Consider the following 19507-nt stretch of genomic DNA (forward strand, 5'->3'; position numbering starts at 1 on the left):
ATGGAGTGGGATGAAGTGTAGGGGGCGGAGTGTGTAGCGAGGGTCGGCTGCTGAGGGTAGGTGTGAGGTACCTTTGGGGGAAATACACAGAATTATTAACCAAGGATAGAGCCCCTTTCTCTTCTGCTGCTTTGAAGATGCAGAGCAGCAGGGATGTGAGACACTGACTTGCTAAGACAGAGTTGAACAGTTCTCATGGTCAGACTGCATCTGTGGAGTGTGCTGTGTGTGTCATTCACGTTCATGTGAAACCCAGCATCCAGTCCTGTGCAACTGACAATGTGGAATAGATGTATTTATATGTGTGTGTGGATCCATCCTCTAAACACTAATCTATTGGGAAGAGTGAACCATGAGCACAATATACAGTTAAGCATAAATAGAATATTTCTAAGAATGCAACTCATCTGTTGAATTGGTGCTGAGAAACTCATGGGGCGTCAGCCCAGATTTACTGTGGTGTTATTTCAACCTTGGAGATTCTTTTTGAGATCTTTACCCACACAGCTGTTACAGAGGTTGTAATGCAAGTTAAAGCTCCATCTAAATCTTGTATATGTCTTTCAGACAAGCCAAGAGTCCAATCATTTGATCTCCAGTATCTAATGCTCTGTCAAACAAAAAAAGATACATGTGCATTAATTGGTTAGACATCGAACCATCAACACATGACATGTGCCTAACACAAACCGACTCAGGGATACCAGGAACATTATATGTGAAATAGGTCTATCAGTTTTCTTCATTTATTTACCTACCCTTGCACTTCCAACTAACGGCTGCCTAATTGGTAGTAATACATTTGTACTAGTGTGTTGTTAACAACAGGAATCAGAACTCAGCCAGTGTGGCTTTTCATTTAGTCTATAAAGCATATAGAGACTGATTTGGCCAATTAAATTACAAAAGTGAAATAGATAAATGAGGGTAGTTTTTTTTCTGTTCAACCTCACCTATGCACCTGCCTACAGTTTTCCTTCAATTTGTGCTATGCTGCCATCCAGTGGTGGCATACTGACAGCCAAATCAAAACAGTGCACGATACATTCTTACAGGTTTGAAAAATAGTAGTCTTTATTTTCTAATGGTGGTATTTACAAGTGGTGTGGCCTGCTGTCTTGTACATGTGATAAAGAATATCGTAAAAATACATAAACACATCTCAGGCAAAGAAAGCATAACCAATAACAAAATTAACTGCCGACACTGAGATATGGATAAGATAAATATTCTATCTAATCAATGAAATTTTTTTTAAAAATACAAGTATGAGGCTTCAGCATTGCCCCTCAGCATCCAGTGAGTAAACGTACACTCTTTTCCACAAACGTACCCTACAAAATTATTCAAATGAATAACAAATATGGTTCTAGCATTGCTCATAAAAACAATCAATCTTACAAAATACCATCAAATTTTGATTTAACAAACAAAAGAATAAAATAATACATTAGAAAAGGGACTAGATGAAAACAGCTACGCAAAAGCAGTTGCAAATTAAACTGTGAAGATACTGATATTGTTTGGTTGAAACAATAAACAGAGCGCATATAGCTTGTATGTCACATATGAACAATGGTGGGGTATCTTTTTTTTCTTGTTTTCAAAAATGGTCCACACAACACTTTCTAAATAAATTATTTCACACTGAGAATGGGGAGTACACAGTGGTGGTCACTGTTAAGGTTGACCGAGTTGTAATACTTAATTTTCTTACTTAATAATTTCTTTTGCAATTTTCTTTGAAAATTTAATCATTTTGGAACGCAGTACCTCAGGAAACACAATAAGATACACAGATTTTTATGAACTGTTAAAACCCAAAACTCATGAGAAACATCTGCAAGATGAGCAGAGTTTACATGATAAAGTTAAACTGATTTTTGTTGCACACTACAAGTGAATAACATTGCTGGCTCGGATACACAACCTGTAACTGCAGTCACCATGGCTCAACTGACATGAAATTATTGATGTTGATGCTGTTGATACATTTGGTTTATGATACAGTAAGCTGTTCATAAATAATAAAAAAGAACCTTAAATTCTGACAAATAATATTATCTTTTACATCAATATACAAATAACATAACAAAAGATCATAAATACAGGGCCAACTTCTGCCCCCAACATTCAATAAACATTAAGAGTACTGTGTTTTATAAATGCAATATGATTAAATTACATTGTCAGTTGATGTGATGGAAAACATCAAATTTCAATACACTACTAAGCCTATTCTGGCTTTGTCATGCTGAAGTGGTCCTGTTGGTAACTATCGTCTAAAACATTGTCTAAACATTCAAACAACAACACAAGTGCTGAAAGAATTGACATGGAGGGAAATAGTAGAAATGAAACAAAATCTTTAACGGTTTACATATGTCATTCTTTCCAAACTTCTAATGTTCAAAATTGGGCCCTATAAACTTTAAAATTCAGCTTTTAGAAATTTAAAGCCTTGAATTTTACTTTTACAGATGAAATGTTTACGTTTTAACCTACTCTGTACACAATGGTAATAAATTTTTATATGCTATTATGCATTATTATAATTATATGCTATTTTATTGACTATAGGGATAAAACTCATACTGTCAAAGGGGCCTGCTGTGGTGTGTCTCAACAGCAGATATTTTGTCAGATGTATTTCTGTACAAATACAGTTTGTTGTTCTTATTTCCAGTTTTATGCATTGATGGAAACTAAACGCAATTTAATTTGTGGAAAAAAAACTGTGGAAAAACTTTTGACATCATAACATTAGCCTTTTCCTACAGTATCAATTACTGCTTAGAAGAAGGGCTATGCAAAAAAAAAAAAAAAACATGTAATTTCTAGTTGTGCATCAATGAGGGGGCACAATATATCACATTGTGTAGAGGACAAAAACTGACTCAAATTATATGGAGAATTCATCTCTGCCTCTTCACACTAGGATGAAAGGTAAACAAAAGAAGAAAAACAGCAAAGTGAGGGCAGGATGAACACGATCTAGAGTTTTATCTGATATCGCAGCGTCTCCCAGAGATGAATGACGGCAGGCACTTGAATGTCAGGGTTGTGCATCTGTGTGAGGAGAGTGGTGGATAGTCACATGAGACTGATAGTCCATAAAGAAACAGTGCCTCCTCTTCCTCAGGATTCCATTTCGTCTCCATCAAACGACGGTGGCACAAAGCTGAGTACCTCCTCGTAAGTTAATTCTGAGAAAAATAAATCAGGATTTGTGGAAATTATTTACCAATATAGTGAAGAAATAAATGTAAAAATTATCTATCCAAGTCCACCATGTGCCAACTTACTCTTCCATTCCTTAATTTCCAGCTCACGACTTTCAAAGCTCTGGTCATAAGGCTCTGCTTCAGGTTCGTCGTCTGGATCGTGGTACTGAGCAAAGTACGGATGGCTAAGTGCTTCTGTCGCTGTGATTCGCTTATCTGTGTCCAACACAAGCATTCTCTCCAGCAAGTCCACCGCTTAACACAGAAACAATTACAAGAACAATGGTGAGCATGAAAAAGGTCAAAACAAAGCTTAAAAAGGGAAGGAAATAAAGACCAAATTTACAAGTTTGTGAGTAGTTTACTTTGGTTTAATCACCCCCCATTAGGTGGGTGCACAGATTTTCCCCAACTTATGAAACAACAAATGAACAGTGTTGTATTAGTGTCCTCATCATGGTCGTTTGCAAAGTCCATTAAAAACTGTTGTACAAGTTACTATGAGTCATCTGAATTTGATTTCCCCATACAGGTTATGGTGCATGATGACAAGAAACGCTGTCCCATCAGTGAGTTATCTGGTAGCCTGTGTGACTTTGTGTTTACTCCTCTTTGTTTGTTTGTGTGAATTGGACCTGATCCAAAATGCATATTTTCCTTTTTTAACAAAGCAAATGAATTAAGCTGCCCTAATGTGCATTGACACATGTCACAACTGTGGAATTTCATTGTTATAAACTTACATACTGTTTTTTTCACATGTAGAATAATTGATAATAACCTCCACAAAAAGTGTTTGAGACCACTAGAGGGACTTGGTGAGCCAGGAGCTGCTGCAGTGAGAGCTTTGAGGTGAGAAAGGAGCTTACCAAGAGGGTTGGCACCAATGAACACATCAGCAAAGTTCCTCTTGGGCATGTGGGGAAGTGAATTAATGTAGTTCCTTGCCTGTGAGAATCAATGAACAGAACTGTGAAAGCTTTGAAAGAAAATGAGTAGTTAAAAGCCCTAATAATGCTATAGTTGAAAATCACACATTGATATTCTGACTTAACCAAAATAGAAACATACTGTACAGTCTTCAATGTTTCCAGCAATTGAATTAAAACATAAATCAGACATATTAATAAATATTGTGCTTAAATTTTTTATAATTAAAACACGTGACCAAGATCAGAATACACTGGTTGCACACGCAAAGCACTTGGGAGGCCTTACTGTGACAAGCACGGTGAGTCAGAGAGGAAACTGAGAAAAAGAGGAGTGAGAGCAGAGGCTGGTATGCAGAAAAGGACTGCGTCCTAATGATATCTGTCTAAACGGGAATGTGGCTTTACAGGTTGATGGATGGTTGCTGTTCAGCCACGATTCCACCTGGGGGTAAGAGTCACTTAGGAAGGTGGAGGGCACATGTCTCACCTCATGGCTGGGCATCCTGCTTATGAGGGAGGCTGGGGGTGTCCCCGTCAGGCGCATTATCTGCTGCAGCTGGTTTATATCTACAGCTTCTGAGTCAAGGGGCATCATAACATGAACGTCAGCAAGTCACAGAGTAAGGGTGGTATGGGTAGTTTGTGTAACATAGGGTGAAAGAATTTTTTTTTAAAAAGAGGGGCACAACATGAGGAGGGATGAACAGGATGGAAGAGGGAGGAAAATTGATTGTGAGCTTTAATATACAGCAACCCAAGAGCTACATTATGAGTTGGCATATAGACTAACTCCCCAGAGGCCTCTTACTCTGTCATGGAAAGAGATTAGTAGACTGTAAGAAGTCATAATACATGTTAGACACAAGTGAAGACCAAAGCCTTGTGCTAAAGTGCAAATTAAGCTGTTTAGAAAACACACACTTTAAGAGCATAGTTCAGAGGTGGTAGCATCAATATAAAGTAGTGGAGTAGCATGTCTCATCTTTTGCCAGGGCAACACAGGCAACACAAACACAGGCAGGAGGGGCAGTTAAAAAAATCCAGGTGAGATGGTTCTTGGCACTCACTGACTCTGAAGAGAGTTTCATCAAGAGTTCAGGCCCTGGGGTTCCGACGAGCATCATTATAAGCTTCAACTGATCAATGTCTATCACACTTACATGAAGGAAAACAGAAGGGATGGAGGGTGGTGGATAAACAGAGAAGGGTGAGAGGTACAAAAGCCAAAACCGTCGTCTGTCTCAGATGAAAGTCTTTGATCAGTTAGAAAGAAAATGTTAACCATTGTATTTACAACTCAAATTATTGAGTGCATATTAGACCAATTCTTATTTCAAAAAGTAGCACCTAATTATTAGTTTCCTTACCATTATCAATTTTAGTGTTGATGCAATTAAAAGTTAGGAAATTGTGGTACAACATGAAATTTTACTTACAATGGAGGAAAGCTGAAAAATAAAGAGGCTAAGACCAGAGAACCGATCTCCAATCTGCTTGAAAAATATCTGTAACTATAAATAGGTCATCAATTAATATGCCACCGCTATGCTAAACTGTCAAAAAGTCAGTTGAAGTGATCTGTTAATATTAGTGTAGCACCTTCTTACATACTCTAACTGTACAAAACCCAACTCGATAAAAATAAATGTACTTGGGCTATTGTTTATACTTGTGTCGACATTCATCATAAATTAAATAGGGGTGTATTGTTCCTTGTTCATATTTTTAAATCTATCCATCCATTCATCTTCCACCGTTTGTCTGTTTTCGGGTTGCGGGGGGTGCTGGAGCTGATCCCAGCTCACACTGGCTGAGGGCGGGGTCACCCTGGACAGGTCACCAGTCCATTACAGGGCCAACACACAGAGACAGACAGAGACCAACAACCAGTCACACTCACACTCAGACCTACAGACAGTTTAGAGTCACCAGTTAACCTAAACATGATGTCTTTGGATGGTGGGAGGAAACAGGCACAGAGAGAAACATGGAAACTCCACACAGAAAGGCCCCAGGCTGGGAACTGAGCCCACAACCTTCTCATTGTGGTGCAAAAACACTGACCACTATGTGGCTGTACTGCCCCATTTTTCAATCTCTAATAAATAAATAAATAAATACTGAGCCTTGCTCCTTTACATTGCAACTGTGATTGCAAATTGGGGGATTGTTTGATTTCTTGCCCTGTCAAATTTCCTCCAACACACCTGCAGCTGTAACACACAAGGTAAACTTATTTTACAATGATGCAGGAATAATAGGCAAAACTAGAAAGACTGCTGTGTATTCAACAAAGCTTTGTTGGTGAGCAGCTCCATCAACTTCCTTCAATGTGCTGAAACAACAAACACACACACACACGCACATAACATTTTGTGAGAGCCTGGCACAGCAAAAGAAAAACTGCAGCCTCTGTAAATCTATTTGTAAAAAACACACAAAAGAGAACTGATTGTTTCCTTATACTCATTACATCAAGATCCACGACAAAAAAAACAATTTCATTTCTACATGACAGTGGAAGATTGTGGAAGGATACGGTCTGTACCAGGGAAGAGCGTCCGTCCTGTGAGTAGTTCAGCCATGATGCAACCCACCGACCAGATATCCACTATTAAAATAAAAGCAAACGAGGCATGGTGAATTCTTCAGACGCAAGATACAACTTCCCTACTTCATGGTGTCATGTCACTTTTGTCCAAAGCAACTTATTCATGTTCAAAAAATTCAACTTTAAACAGACAGACAGACAGACCAATATCAATTATGCAATATCAGACACGTCTGTGTGTGTACCTGTCATGTTGTAGTGCATCCAGTTGAGCATGATCTCTGGGGCTCTGTACCAACGAGTGGCTACGTAACCCGTCATTTCATCATCTGTGTGTCGTGCCAAACCAAAGTCCAGGATCTGGTTGAAGTGACGTTTCGAGCAGAGACAAAAATAAGCAAGGAGACAAAATTTCACAATGAACACTTTCCACAAAATGATAAGCATAGTTAGAGAAGGCCCATTTCTGACCTTGAGCTCGCAGTCTTCATTCACAGCCAGATTACTGGGCTTCAAGTCCTGAGGAGAACAACACGTACAGGGATCTTACTGCTGGCAGTCTTGTACTGTCGCCCTGTCTATCAAGCACATTATAATAGATGCCTGCAGGACCTATGTTTTTGTCATCACTTACTCTGTGGATGATATCTGCAGAATGGATGTACTGTGGGAGAGAAGAGAATAATGACAATTTACAATCATCCACACTGTGTGTGTGTGTGAGAACTTGTGACACAAATTAAGGACATTTAATTTCATGGGTTTTAACTGTAGTTTCTCACACACCATTCTGCTAGACTGCAGTTGTGTAATTTGCTGTCAATAATGATTACATCTATAAATGAATGCTCAAGGGCTCAGCAAGAATATATGAAGTGTTGTGTGCAATTAAAAATGTTGATCTGCAGTGGTTGTTAATACTTTGGAGTTTGTGTTGCATGTTTCAAAGGTCATGTTACAGAGAATCGTAACTCTAGTTAAATCTCCCTTTCAAATATTCATACAAAGGAGAATTTCATTTTTTCAGCTAATCTTAGAACAGCTTTGGTAGAAAGAGCATTAGTTGACCTGAAAACTTCACTAACCTTTAAACCTCTGAGAATCTGGTAGATGAGAAACTGGACGTGGTCATCAGTCAGCTTCTGACACTTGACTATGTTGTTGAGATCGGCTCCCATTAGGTGAGTCACCAGGTATCTGTAAATCACACATCCAATCAGATGGGGCCTTCATATTCCAGTCTGTCTGCGCCCTTGTTAAATAGCCTTCTCTTTTTCATGTTTGGTGCCTTACCGGATTGCCCATGGACTATTTTACTTCTTGTATTCTGATTGATTCCAGCACTTAGTAACTTTTTTGAAAAAATAAGTGTTCATAAAATAACTGTGCAACTATGCCTACCTTATAGGATTAGTCAGTTGTTTGTGCATAATTCATCGCTGATTTAGGAAAGGGAGGATGGATTTATAAAATGGATGGGAAAGGCAGAATTGCTCTACTCTTTTCTTGATTGAGCAATGTTTGTACAGGCAGATCAGAGATCAGCTGAAGAACTGAAGAAACGTGAATTGTAGGAATCAATTTCGGCAAGCTTCAGTCTGTATTACTAGTCACCTGAAAGAGAACCGTCAGTCTCTATTCTGCAGCTTCAACTTGGGCTGTCTGCATCTTTGTATATTTATCTCACATTTCCTTAAATGTGCAACATGCTGATGACGCCAGAGAATTCAAGGACACTGATTGAGTATTCTACACACAGTTACACACTCACATTACCCCCCAGGCTGCCAGATGGCTGTTACCATGGAGACTAGCTGTGATGTGCACAGCGCACATGTTCCCCTTCCATTCACCTTGGTACAGCCCACCACATGCTGGACTTTCATGAAGTTTATGAGCTGCAGGATTATAATGTATTTGTAATTCTAGTTTTGGTGACGTGCTAATAGTCCAATCTTCAGGCAATACAAAGGGTTTTATTGCATTAGAACAAACAAGCTGTGAAATGGATTTCAAACACAAACACCAGAATCGACAGAGAGGGAGAAAAAAAAAAAACTCGAGAGCAAGAGTGAAAGGAAGAGTAAAAGACTTACACATCATTGAACTCTTCTAAGCTTGTCGCTGGTGTGAAAACATCTAAAAGGCCAATCACCTGAAGAAGAAAAGGAGTATTTGTAATTCAGAAAGCAGTCACAAGAAAAATATGTATATGGCCCATATTGCAAATTAGCAAAAACTGTTTTAATTTACTGTTTGATAAGCAACCACTTGATAACTTTGAACATCCGCATCCACGTCTTGAATGTAAGAACATTTCCTTTCTTATACCAGAGCCACCACAGTTGTTTGTTGATAAGAACAACAAACTGAAAATCAAAAAGTGTGGGATCTTGTGTCGTTTCCAAAGAATCAGATTATTTGATGTTCTCCTGTTCTGCAACATCTCAAGTTTCATTTGCATGCTTTCCTGCAAACATGCAGGGAATCCTGACAGTTACTACTACTACAGTACCTGTGACCAAAAATATCTATTTGAAAACAATGTGTAATATATATACACATACATACATATACATCAGTTGTGTCTAAGATCATTTAAATTCTGAATGTATTGTGCATGTTTTTATTCAAAGACATTAAAAAATCTTACAAATCTGCTATACAATCCACTTGCCAGATCTGCAGATATTTGATATATGATGTGTGGAATCAAATAACATGATGTATATAAACAGCATATTTACATGAATCTTATTTTATGCAAGGTCCTCATTCAACAAAACTGAACGAAAGAGGGAGAACTAAAAGGAAAGAAATTAATGTGCATATGTGTTTATCTTCAATAAGTGTGAATGCACACATCAGCGCACATAAAGATGCAATTACTTGCAGAAAGCAGCTCTGAGCACCCTCACACCCACAGAGGGAGATACTGAGGTGGATAGGTATTATAAAAACACAGGAGCAGCCCGCCCACACAGGGTGCAAACTCAAAGCTCATTGGTTGACTAGAACCACAACAATCAGCAGATTGGTCCACTCAGGCTTTCCAAAAACCCAAACTCAGGGAGTCTCCTGGCAACAGTAAGAGCAAAACACAGAATCCCTCCCTATGTAAAAACATAGGTGGAGATTAAAACACTTTTATGTTCAAGACAAATAAAAACCCAAACAAACAAAAAAGAATTACAGCTTTATAGAATTTTTCTTTGTTATGATGACACAGAACCTGATAACAACACGCTCATTGCTGGTCACAAATAGCAGAACTAACTTTCAAATATGCCCACTGAGCCACAACAGCAGCATCAGATCAAGTTATTTTTATTCCATAACAAGTCAGTGTTTTGTTGACATTAAGTTGCACTGAGCACAATGATTAATGAGCCATGCTGTGATTCAGCAAAATCCTTAAATCTGGTTCTGGTACCAGTGCACCATGCAACACTAATTTTCAATGCCACACAGGAGGGTTCAACTTGTTCCAGAAATATTGGCTTGTTTAGAAATCCAGATGCAAGGAATGTAATGCTGTGCGAGTTTTGAACAGAAAATGAAAGAAAGTAATCTTAGCTAATTTAAATTACATTTTGGTGGAAAATATAATGTTCCATATGGAACTTTGTCAGAAGGTTATATTTGTTCAGTAAGCATCATCAATATAAACACACAGAGACATTCGTTTTAACTTAACTGTTTTAACTTGGTTCAACTCAACATTCTTGGAAATGAGGGATCTTCTCTCAATGTTTTTCCAGTTTAAACAAAAGACCCTAATTTATTTTAAATGCATGCTTCCTCTTGGGCATCCTTCTAAATGTATGCATGAATAACTGTGCATTTCCTTTCTTGCCACCTTGAAATAATATTAGAGCAAGAAGTAGCTTTAGTTTGGATTACAAGCAATCCTAAATCTGATCCTTTGTTAATATCTTCATCTCTGTCATTTCTTAGGATGATGAGACATCAGCATATGTCACTGAATTGTCAATATATGAATTCCCGAGTGTGTGTATTGATAGTCTTCATAAGAAATTATATAAACTGCTTTTATTTCACTGTGAGATCGGCTGTACTGTACTGCTGGTGGGTTTTCCCTTTTGAGATGTTTCGTTCCATAATTCCTCAAGCTGCAGTTTCTTTTCTCTTCTTTGAGTGTAACTGCTTCCCTTTACTATGCCCACAGATTGGTGATACTAAAGGGAGCAGCAGCACGCCCTGCAACTCTTAGATCAAACTATTTCCACTACTCGTACAATGAAATTATCAGATTACTTTGCAAACTTTATAAAGCAACTCTTCCCCTCTATTCACATATTTACAGTCTTACTCACATCCTGATTGCACCAATCTCCAGCTGACTTGCTCCCACACAGCAAACAGAAACCCATCACTAGTACTTGAGATTGAGGAATCATAGCACCACCATTACATAACACATAGGGCTCCTCTCTATTTGGTCAAAATTTTAGCTGAATGCAACAGTAACACACAGGAACTGGAACTAGGTATGTATGTGGGCAAGAGTACCTACAGATGCAAACAAGAGACAGAGAAAACCAAAACCAAAGCAGTGATTTCTAATTAAAGGCTACAGAATATGACAAGGAAAGAAAAACCTAAAACAAAAAACAGTAAAACAATGTGAATTAAAACTCATGCACAAAAGAACCATCTTGCACACCTTTGCGGTTGCAACCTGCATGGCATTTCATATCTTGATTGCAGTACACCAATTAAATGCTTAAATTCCTTAAAGGATTTTCCACCACAGAATAAGGGTGCATGGCTGATGCCACGAATCCCCCCATCGCGAGTTATTGCTGTAGCGTAGGTTTAATTTTGTGGTAGTTTAGCTCTGAATGAGGATGGAAGAGTTGACTGTGTTAATGATGTTGTGTTCATGGTAAAGTGTATTTCTTAATAATACCTGTAGAGATGTTCTCCTGTCCAGGTATTCAGTTCAGTTAATGTGTCTCCTACATCAGTGGCTCTCATGGTGTGTTATGTCACAACTGAGGGCATGGCTAGATCCACAATTCCACCTTTAATTTCAAAGGTCGAATACATGATGTAATATCAATCGATATCCAATTTACAGTCCAGATTTCAACACCCCAAAGGTTTAGTGACTCAATGTTCACAGGGTGGTGCTATAACATGCTTTTATCACATATGATGGAAAAACCTGTCTCACAGGAACTCAGAATTAATCACAACTCCACCATTTGAGGTCAGTGTGATCATGTGCGTGTGGCTTTTTCATCAATCCATCCATGCTGTTCAGCTCCTGTTGAGTTGGTCTGTGGCAGGAGGTATTTTAGTCACCTGGACACTGGAATAGTGAGGTATTGGGTTGCACACCCAGCTCTGCTCTGTCGTTTACCTGTCTGTTATAGGCCTTGGATGTTACAGAGTAGCTGTCTGCTTAGTAATCTATGCTTAAACCATGTACACATTGCATTACAGTGTCTCAAATGGGATTTTTTTTTTTACCCATTTCACAAAAGGAGGCTGTGCCAATGGAAGTTTCTTGAATTTTCTAGTTGCTTTAAAGCTTGGATTATTGCTTCCAGAAATGTTTACCTCCAGTAAACTGAGGTTGGCAGTTACACATGTACACTAGTTTCAGTTTGAGGTCCCTGTCAACTCTTATGTCACATGGGTGTCTATGCACACATTCCTGAGAGCAGAGTTAGATTAGCTTCAAACACCAGATGCCAGAAGTCAAACAGACATCATCATTATAACCAACTGGGACTGACAACTGTTTTGCAGTCTTTTCCTTCAGGCTTTAACTACAGAACAATGTTCAGAACAATGAACAAAGGCTTGGGGGTGGAGGTAGTGGTGGGCTGGCTGCAGGTAACTTACATTCTCATGCTTCATGTGTTTGAGCAGCCGCAGTTCTCTGTAGGTTCTCTTTGCGTGGATGATGGACTGGAAGGGTCTAGACAACTTCTTCACCGCTATCTTCAAGCTTGTCTTCATATCATATGCTGAACTGGGAAAAAAAAAGGAAAACAACCAATTTTCAGAAGTTATTAACAGTAAAAAGTTGCCTCATTACATCAAGCTAATAAAAATTGTATCAATGCTGCAACATTTCCCTTGACTGGACTGATTATGAGGTACTTCACTAGACTGTGTAGGCGGCCATAACCCAGTAAACAAAGCACAGGTAATTGCATAACACTGAGCTCTTGGTTTCAAATCTTATTATACTCTGAAACTGACGGCTGTATGGGGAACGTGACTGAACATGTTATTAAATATCGACAGCATTATGGACTATAAAATGGTGTAAAAATATAATAGTTGTTTAGAAAAAAAAGTAAACAACAACATATTGCTCACTGAAGATTAAAGTTGTTTACTTGCTCCTGGCTCTTAACTCCATACATATTACTCAACCTCAACTATCTGGCTTAGCACATCATGTCCAACACCACTAAGCGCTCAAAAGTCAGTTATTATAGCTCCATTTGAGAGTTTGTGATTAATTCTTTTTACAAAATGCCCTGCTCCCTTCCTTCTGTCTATTAATAGAAGCAATCTACTGAAACAGGAACATTAATGTCTTGAAAACGATCAAAACTCGAACATAACAATGTAGGTATTACAACATATAAAAGCCAGTACTAACACAACAATAAATTATATGTGTGACACAATCTGTCCCACATGACATAGTTCTCTTGGCAATGGATCTCATTCTTCTCTTTGTTTATTATTTTACATATTTCATTATAATCTTGTAACCAAATACCCCACTATCAGTGTAGAGCCAGGGCAAAAGAAAAGGACAACATAGGTGGGGCAGAAAGCACATTTCAAAGATAGTGCAACATAAAAGCTGAGAGTGAAATTTTTCCAGTTGATTTTCTGAAAAATAAACCTGAAGTGAGCAGGGTTAGTAAAAACCGCACACCGCAGTCTAAGAGTATAATGAAGCCATGCTTTTGCCAGGATATTAAAAAAATAATAAATCAACACAGACAGACATTAGGACACAGTGAGGGCAGGACAAAGAGAAAAGGGAGGGCAGATGGGCCTTGCTTCCCTGACAAGCGTGACATTGCTGTATATCCTGTACTGTGGAGGAACAGAAGCTACTTACAATAAACCACATTCCTTCCAGGTCAATCACGTCAGCTAAATTGCAAGCGGATGATTGTCTCACCTTGTGATTTATACAAAGAAGCAAATCACTGACACTACCTGAGGTATCTGCACAGTCTGACTTGGCCAAACACTAAATGGCAAGAAGTAGATGAGTATCCTTTCCTCTGGATACATTTCACAAACAGAGCTCTGAAAAGACCACCTTTTCAATGCACAGGATGGTGATCTTCTGCAATTCCTCCGAAAGTAGTCTTAAAATAGTATAGTGTTGATAATACATGTTTTTTCCAGTAAGTTGGAGATAATCTTCCACACCCAATGTACTCTATGTCCCAAGCCGGCAGAACAACTTCTATGCATGTCACTTGTCAGGGAGTCAAATTCAGTAAACAAAGACTGTACCAAAGGTTAAGGAAAAAACAAAGACACATGCACACTGTCTTTAAAACTGCTGCTAATCTGCAGAACAAACAAAACAGCTCTAAGCATACAGCATACAATTAGTCTGTAATAAATGGAAGTGCAATAACAAGTGGCCATAAAAATGTGGGCTGTAAAACCAGCAAACGTTTTCAGGTCAGCGTGATGGTGAAGCAGTGATCATCTGCTGTCTGTTGGCTAACAGACAAGGTTACTGCAGAGGCAAATGTGCACAGTAGATGACTTGTTGAAATGAATGTAGTAAGTGTCCTGTTCTTCCTATCCACATCAGTTCGCTTTTTTTCGGAAATAATATTCAAGCGAAGAAAGTATATAAGGCTAGTGAAAATTATCAATAGACTACACACTTGACTTCATAAAATTTTACATCAGTCACCAAAACTGATGCATTTCATGTACTTCTATGGTTAAGATTAACTTACATATTAATAGTGTTTTTCACTACCTTGTCTAATATGCAAATACTCATATACACATTTGAACATATTTATGAGAGAGTCAGATACGCAATTACATTCCTGCTGACGATCATGACTAGTAGTCTACAATCCTGAGAAAAAAGAAAAACAGTGAATACAATTTTTCCCCCACAATCGATCTATTCATCTTTACCATACTTTACCACCAGTTAAAGATGATGTCAACTCCAACGTTAGAAAAGAAGCCTCACTTATGAGAACAGACATACTGAAAACCAGCTCTACAGGGAGGAAATATTCCCAAAATCTCAGCATGCATCTGAAAATGATTAATAATAGTAAGATGATCATTTCCAAATACCCTGTCATCATCTCACTTTCCTGTAGTTGGAGACACATCATCATGATGCACTCCAAATCTAAACCCTTTGCTATGCACTGAATGACCTAAGAGACAGTAATGTGTCTCAAGTAACCTTATTTCACCCGTGCCACTCACACATCAATGTTAAAAGAAAATGGGTTTCACTGATCTCTGTTCTCTATTCTATGTACATCAGACATGATTTAATAATCTAGTTATAATAAAACATCTATGCTTACCATGATTATAACCTTAGTACATAAAACATACTCTGGTTTCAAGGTTTACTCAGCAGAAGCAATTATCTCAGCTCTAATCAAATTATTACAGGGCATACAGTATAATCACACTAATTTTCTGATCAGCTCTACAAACACAGCTACTGATTAAAGTAAACTCCTCCAATATCCATCTCCCAGATAAACTGGTTGTCAGAAACACATGGTCTGAGGGGGTTATGCTCAGAGGTTTCTGGTAGGTCTTTAAGTATGGAGATTACCATAATTGAAAGTTGACTGACAACACGTAACATGACTCAACTTCTATAACTCAACTAACAGATAAGAGTTCCTCTATCAGTGAATGGGTCAGATGCAGCGAATTTGGACTCTTCAAACCAAAGAAGCCTTCAGTTTATAGATTTGTCTGTATGCACTATAAATGCTTCATAGTTTTGTAAACATGTAAAAAATGTTAACTCCATTTTAAGAATCAAAAGGCTGAAGAATTCTTTATTGCCATCATGTTGAGTGCTTGGCATACAAAAGGAAATGTTTACAAACATATTCACAAAAGAGGATAGAAACACGCTACGAAACAGAAACAAGTAATACCCTTCATTAATATCACAGCATATGGATGGGGTCATGAACTAACTATATTTTGGAGTCATCAGCGTTACATGCCTCCATGATTATCAGTTCCTTTAATCAATCCACTTTTCTTTTTCTTATAGGAGCTCATTGCAAAAAAACCATCAAACTCATCAAACTATCCTGCTGGCGACTTGCAACAAGAAGGACTCATGACAGAATAGTTTCTTTCAAGAAGATGATGACAGCACTAGTTAAGTCTGCAAAATTGTAACTTGAAGCAGGAGTGGAAACACTAGCAATATGCTGAAACATCTGTCTACAGATTATGTGCCTAAGTATTAGGAATGCAATGTATTTACACACTTTCCAAGCTGGCAGCATGCCCATTCTTGGGTGTAAATATCCTATAAAAACACTGCCACACAGGCAGGCCGGGCAGATCTGTTCCTTGACTAAGATAACATGAATAGAAACAAATGCTGTGCAAATATTCACCTATTTTATCCATTTCAGATGATGACAAACAGACCTACAGTGGGATCTCAGACAAGTGATTGGAAAAGTGGTCCCAGAGCCTTGGACCCCAGTGTATCATCTGATAGTTATTTCGAAAGCATACACACAAAGTATCATTGCTATGAGCTAAAATAAGCCAATCAAACCTTCTAGTTCTACTTTTATATCACAAAACGGGATCCGTGAGAAGAATATTGTTTTGTAAAATCCCAACTTCATGTTTTCAAAGCAACAAAAAAGTTATCTGTTTTTAAGTATCGCAGTGGACATAATGTCTGCATGCCAGGATATTTTGAGGCCTGCATTCGTGATTCATAACATACCAAAATGAATGGTTTTACTCATTTGACATCACAGATATGTCCATGTGCCTCACATGAGTGTTGGAGCTAAAGTCACGTAAAATTGCTGGTTTCAATCTTAAGCCTTCTGTTTGTTTGGAGAGCTGACAAGTCAGTGCACATTTTTGAGAGGTTAAAACCAAGTGTGAGTTTACCATCATATTGCATTTTATAATCAGATTAGCCTCATTGTTCAAATTTGTCCTGATCAGCAAAATATGTGAAGCAACACATGGCCATCGAAAGACTTTGATGAGGCATGAGACCATAAAAAAATGGCTTCAAAGTTGAGAATGACTGTTGAGGAAATGCATGTGCTGCTGGGTACTGAAACCGCTGAAGGACCTAAAACCTACCTAACCTAAAAACACGAGGCACCCAACACACAGACAATACAGTAATCCCCTCCAGCAGCATTCTCTAAAAGCTCTGCTTCCACACACTAACTCTGGAGCTTCTCCAAGTCTGATATTTTAAAAACAGAACACAGGTCGGAGCAAGGAGAGAGTGGTGGTGGGATTATTTTTTAAGAAGTCTTGTAACTCAGTGACAGATTGGTAAAGAAAACTGTTTAAAAACCCCACATTTTAGTTGCTCTGAATACTTAAATGGAAGGAAGAATTCAAGCTGAAAACCAGAGGAACATCATGGCAGCAACAACAAAGACTCTGCCTGCTATGTGACTTGAGAGCATGACCAACTGACCAGCAGCCGCCACATGCTGGAGTAAGTGCAGCATTGTTATTTATACTTTACAGATACTTTCTGTAGGGATTTAATGACACACTGCTGTTTGGACCACTTTATGTTAAATTTATAGCTCCCTCCAGAACTCAAAAGGCTTTGTCATCATGTTTCTGAGAGATAAGCTGACAACTCCTGGCTCTTGTCAGGGACGCACAAAGGAAAATGCAGTGGGATTTCCTCAAAGGCAGCTACAGAGCAGAGGATGAGTTGACCTAACTGTACAAACTCTTGAGCTTTTCATCTTCACATAAACGATTAGTTCACATCAGAATACCTCTCTCTCATAGATAGATTTTTTGTTTATCATGTTGACACATATTAATGAATTTCATCTGCTCTGCTGTCTTCTTTCCAGGGATTGGCTTTCATGGGGTCATGGTTCAGCCTTTATTTAAGACTACCCATGCACATAGAAGCAGGGTCAGAGTTGACAGTGAAGTTAGAATTACAGTGTTGTGCTATCCATGACTTTGTGGTGAGTAAAAGGCGTTGCTGCTGAATCCACTACCTAACCTCGGGACTGTGAGTCATGGGTGCACCACAAGGGGAGAAAGGGTGACATCATTCTAGGCTAGAGTCATCATCGTCGTAGGATGAGCGCCTATAGAAAGCTCTCACTGTGCACGAGGGGCCCTACTTTCCGAAAACCACGTGACCTTCTGGCACTCTGCAGGCTGCACCCAGCTGAAAATGCATAATGCATGCTATGTGCGGATGTGTAAAAAGTGCCAGGTCGTACGTGCAGGACAACAATGCCATTCCAGAGGAAAGCGATTGTTTCGCTCGGTGTTGTTACTGCTCTATTATCATGAGCACAGATGATATCTCACGAGGAGGCACCACTCTGACTGATGATGCAAGCACGGACACGCCAGTCATCAGAAGACACTGGCGGCCCATTAGAAACAGAGCTGGTCCATCCCAACGAGGAAAACCGTGGCTTGTAGGTGAACTTGTTCTCGGAACTGCCAGCGTGTTTCCTGGCGACTAGCTGAGCATACAAGTGCTTACAACAACAACCAGCCAAGAGAGAGAGATCAAGGCAAAAAATAAATAAATAAATGTGCACATAAACAAAAGTAATCCCCGCCCGCCCTACGGAGACATGCGAGCCTGTGCGTGCAAGGTGCGCCCTCAGTTCCTCACAGCCAAAGTACGAAAATGTAAACAACAAAGAGCCCTACTACTACTTCCCACCTCCCACACACCGACCTGCTGCCACCAGCTCCGCCGGGCCTCCGGGGAGGTGGGCACCCGTTTTACTGTTGTGCAACCGGGCTGTGTGTGTGCGCTCCCTCCCGATACTACTCTGCAACTACTGCTCACCACACGGATCCGTAAGCGCCGGAGCCGACCGGGGACAGACTCTGGTAGCGCTGCGGGACCTCCCACACGGTCTTGTTGAGTTCCTGTCGGTAGAAAGTGGGTCTCTCCTTCTGCGACATTTCTGCGGATTCCTCAGCCCCGCAGTGAAACTTCTGTCCTCTCTCCTCTCCTCCTCGCCGTGTGTGTGTGTTGGTGGGGGGGCACCACTTGGTATGTTGCCGCCGCTGCACACTGCAACTCAAAACGGACGCCGTACCGATTATCACAAAAAACGAAGAACTTCTCCCGGCTGGCGGTGCAGTTGTGCAGCACAGACCAGACAAATAAACAACCGGCCTCCACCTCTGGTGCACGTCGGGCCGTTGGACAGCGCTCAGCGGGCTCAGTCCGGACTGGCTGTCGCTGGATTTTTCACCCTGTTCTGTTCCCTATGGTCTGGGTCGGGCGCGCGCGGGGAACAGAGAACGCGCACGCAAACGCGCGTTCGCATCCACAAGCGGCTATCGTCTCGCGAGAGTTTAGTAATTGTTGGGAAATCGAGGGATGCCCCGACTTAACTGTGGGGGTGAGCGGGAATCACCCGCCGTCAGTGGCGGACATCTCTCACTCTAACTCACACCAACGCTCTGGCAACGGTGAATGATTTCGCATTTGCACATAACAAAACCACAACAACAACAATAAAAACCGATCTCACACATCT

At 39.6% G+C, this 19507-nt stretch overlaps 1 protein-coding gene across 5 annotated transcripts; it reads right to left on the reverse strand.

Moving 5' to 3' along the window:
• Positions 1–1052: 1052 nt before the first annotated feature.
• Positions 1053–19260, reverse strand: mapk14b (mitogen-activated protein kinase 14b). Of its 5 annotated transcripts, none has more exons than XM_029502317.1 (12): positions 18805–19258; positions 12585–12714; positions 8804–8862; positions 7793–7904; positions 7342–7371; positions 7179–7226; positions 6953–7067; positions 6696–6767; positions 5224–5303; positions 4094–4172; positions 3306–3479; positions 1053–3206 (listed from the first exon to the last, which is right to left on the reverse strand). In XM_029502317.1, the coding sequence occupies exons 1-12, from the start codon at positions 18921–18923 to the stop codon at positions 3139–3141; spliced, it is 1086 nt and encodes a 361-aa protein (XP_029358177.1). In that variant the 5' UTR covers positions 18924–19258; the 3' UTR covers positions 1053–3138. The 5 variants fall into 5 exon arrangements, with proteins under 5 accessions (XP_029358177.1, XP_029358176.1, XP_029358180.1 ...); XM_029502316.1 differs by lacking the exon at positions 5224–5303 and adding an exon at positions 4644–4723 and having other exon boundaries at positions 18805–19257; XM_029502320.1 differs by lacking the exon at positions 5224–5303 and adding an exon at positions 4644–4723 and having other exon boundaries at positions 18691–18814.
• Positions 19261–19507: the final 247 nt, after the last annotated feature.

This window comes from Echeneis naucrates, chromosome 5 (assembly GCF_900963305.1).
Source record: "Echeneis naucrates chromosome 5, fEcheNa1.1, whole genome shotgun sequence".
NCBI lineage: Eukaryota > Metazoa > Chordata > Actinopteri > Carangiformes > Echeneidae > Echeneis > Echeneis naucrates.

Excerpts from the sequence above, each read along its gene's own strand:
- mapk14b (XM_029502315.1), bottom strand. The coding sequence starts at position 18,923 with ATGTCGCAGAAGGAGAGACCCACTTTCTACCGACAGGAACTCAACAAG. Across the intron at positions 12,715-18,804 it reads GGCGCTTACGGATCCGTGTG|TTCAGCATATGATATGAAGA; the intron begins GTGAGCAGTAGT and ends TTTTTTTCCCAG. Across the intron at positions 6,768-6,952 it reads GATGCACTACAACATGACAG|TGGATATCTGGTCGGTGGGT; the intron begins GTACACACACAG and ends TTATTTTAATAG.